We start from the raw sequence: 2943 nt of genomic DNA, 5'->3' as shown, positions 1-2943 counted from the left end.
CCCCCTGCCGCTGCTGGGCAAGCAGGCTGTCTGTTGGCTGCGTGCCGAGCCTTGTGCCTCTGTTCTGTGAATTACCTGCCTTTGGCAGGTCAGCACATCCCCTCTTTAACGTCTGTTTCTTTATGGAGGCAGATCCCAGAATTAAAAGAGGATATCAGTATCCCCGACTACTGCTGCCTGGGAGAAGGGGAAGAAGATGACATCACCATTAACGCTTGGTTTGGTCCGGAAGGCACCGTCTCACCTCTTCACCAGGATCCCCAGCAGAATTTTTTAGCCCAGGTCTGTACTCTGCATGTGCCGTTAATGCCGTGGCTGGAAAACGCTGCTGGTGGGTATGGTCCAGCAGCCAGGGTAGCAGCCGACTCAATGGGTAACTGAAGGATAGGGAATGTGCAGAGCGTGCTTTGTGCACTGTGACCTCGTGGCTGCTGAGGGAGTGGCTGCTGTTGGGCGCCCTGACGGCGACTCCGGCGCAGAGTGACGCCGCAGAGGGCCGGACGCTTCGTGGGGCGCGGTGTCCCCGGCGTATTCCTAGTCCCAGCAGCGGACACCTGTGCAGCTCCAAACACCGGTGTTTTTGCCTACTGGAGGGGGATTGCTCTTTCTTCCTCCATCCCAGCAGACTTAAAAAAACATATGGCTTACACTTTCAAATGTTTTCCAGCAGGAACATGACATGGAACGTGTTCATTTGTGCTTTACGGGTTGAGATGGAGTTCCTCTGTCACAAGTTGCTGCTTGCTAACCTGTGTTCTCACCTGGAACTGAGGCTTAATTCAGCCCTTCCTAGGGGGGGTTACAACTGCTGTGTGGTTATGCACGTGTTGTACTTCTCTCCCCACTGACCCACCCAAAATACGGCCCCCTGCCTTGCTGGGAAGTTTCTGGGTGGAAGTCCATTATAGGAGTTGTTGGACTGTCTCTGAGCTGGTACCTCTGTGTGCTGGGGTGAAGTGCACTGCAGACTCAACCTCCTAATTCTCTGTCCCTCTCATTACTTCCTAGCTATGTGGAGCCAAAATAATGTTGTGTAATTGGGTGCCTTAAACTTCAGATTCCATTTGGTTAAAGGGATTTCAAATTCTAACATGCTCCAAAGGAACAGGAACTTCAGTTCGGACAGTCTGGTCTAAGTTACTATAGCAGTGTCTATTTACTACTAACGAAGATAGCGTCGTTTCCTGTAGTCAGGTGATTTTACTGTTAAATGCTGGCTGTGGCCCAGTGTTCGGTAACATGCAGGTTATTGAGACAGTAATTGGAAAATGTTTATTGGAATATGTGCAGGTATTTGGACGAAAGTATATCCGCCTGTACTCACCGCAGGAGTCGGAAAACCTGTACCCACATGACAGCCAGCTGCTTCACAACACTAGTCAGGTAAGTAGTGGCCTGAAATTTTAATATCAGAAATGTTACTTTATCAAATTGCATTTGAGTGAAGACATTCTACTGCTGATTGTTTTGGATTTCTGTAGGTTGATGTGGAAGATCCTGACTTTTCCAAGTTCCCCAATTTCAGGAAGGCTGCGTTTCAGTCCTGTGTACTGATGCCTGGCCAGGTGCTGTTCATTCCAGTTAAATACTGGCACTACGTACGGTCGCTTGATATCAGCTTCTCCGTCAGCTTCTGGTGGTCATAGCACGCAGGGAAGCCGTTACCCCCGCAACAGCAATTAAAAAGCAGAAAAGGGAGCATCTGGGATCTGCTCATGAGGGAATTCCCTTGAAGCGCGAGAATGTTCTTCCCCATCCGGAGATGAGAGGTGGATTAAAAAACCAGACAGAGGCCAGACTCCTGCTTCAGCGTGGTGAAAGAATCTGGGTGGGTGGCGAAAAGGAGATGCTTCGGCCACCTTGTTTCCACAGCTGTTTCTATATGAACTCCTCGTAAAGAGCGTCTGTTAGGTCATCTGGTGTGCGAGTGTGCCTCTGAAACAGCTCTGGACGTGGGCAGTGCCAGGGCTCTCGACTGATTTTGGAATGTCACGTCCGTGTCACCGTCCGCACCGGGTCACGGGCAGGGGGGGCGGGCGCTATCAGAGGTTTAACACGTTAAATAAAACCTGAACGTGAAGCCAGGTACCAGTCTCCTGTGTGGAAAAAGTGTCTAGTGGTAAGGCCTAGGAACATAATTAATTGTAGTTAATCCATCGTTTAACTGCAGTTAAGTAACCTGAAACTTAATCATACTTCGGTCAGCGGAGCTGCGGATGCTGCCGTCCGCAGGCACCCGGCTCTGCCCAGGAAAGGGCGCTGCTGTTCGTCCTGGTGCTGGCAATGTCTAGTCCTTGCCTGGTTTTCAAGTCACTCCTGAAGGAAAACTGGGGCGTGACATGCTCCTACGAAAGCTGGCACTGCCCCAGGCCTAGTCTTGCACCTTGCCCTCGGTTTGACCGTCCCTCTTCCTGAGGGTAGCTGCGTGTCACCCGGCCTGGCGCCAGCTCTTGCATGCTGTGCGCAAAGAAGGGACAAAGCCCGTGGGTGGCCGGGCTGCAGGTCAGGCTCTAGCCCTGATCAGGTGCCCAGCCGCCCTGGTGAGGAGACCCACGCGCTGCATCAATTCCCCACCCACCCGAGCCCCAGCCCTCGTCTGCAGCCGTGCAACCGGCGCGACAGCGGTGGGGAATGCTGGTGCCGAGAAAGGCCTCCAGCGGGTCACCCGCACACATCTGGCAGGACTGACCTACGCCACCTGCATCTGTCATCCCCAAACACCCCGAGAGGCCCGCACCAAGGGTGCGGAGCACGACGCGCGGAACCGCCGGCGAGCGAGCTGGGCAGGCGCTGACGGAGAACGGGAAGCTCAGGGAGAGGTTTATTGTAAGACTTAAAGCTCGAGGAGGAAGCGAGCACCCTGACCAACGCCCTGTTCCTGGGGAACGCGGCAGGCCGGCTGCTCTGCGCCCGTGGGCAGCAGGGTTTCGCTGAAAGCAGGTT

The 2943-nt window shown here is 53.6% G+C and overlaps 1 protein-coding gene across 1 annotated transcript in view; it reads left to right on the top strand.

The window, feature by feature from the left end:
• KDM8 (lysine (K)-specific demethylase 8) overlaps positions 1–1646 on the top strand; it is a gene marked incomplete at its 5' end in the record, with an annotated part of 4196 nt that extends 2550 nt beyond the window's left edge. The window contains 3 exons of the mRNA XM_010150188.1: positions 133–282; positions 1291–1383; positions 1482–1646. Of these exons, the coding sequence (XP_010148490.1) occupies positions 133–282; positions 1291–1383; positions 1482–1646 (408 nt within the window). The remainder of the gene's footprint in view (positions 1–132; positions 283–1290; positions 1384–1481) is intronic.
• Between the last annotated feature and the right edge of the window lie 1297 nt (positions 1647–2943).

The sequence above is a fragment of the Eurypyga helias genome, unplaced genomic scaffold (assembly GCF_000690775.1).
Source record: "Eurypyga helias isolate BGI_N326 unplaced genomic scaffold, ASM69077v1 scaffold34180, whole genome shotgun sequence".
NCBI lineage: Eukaryota > Metazoa > Chordata > Aves > Eurypygiformes > Eurypygidae > Eurypyga > Eurypyga helias.
This window is presented reverse-complemented; position numbering and strand designations above follow the sequence as displayed.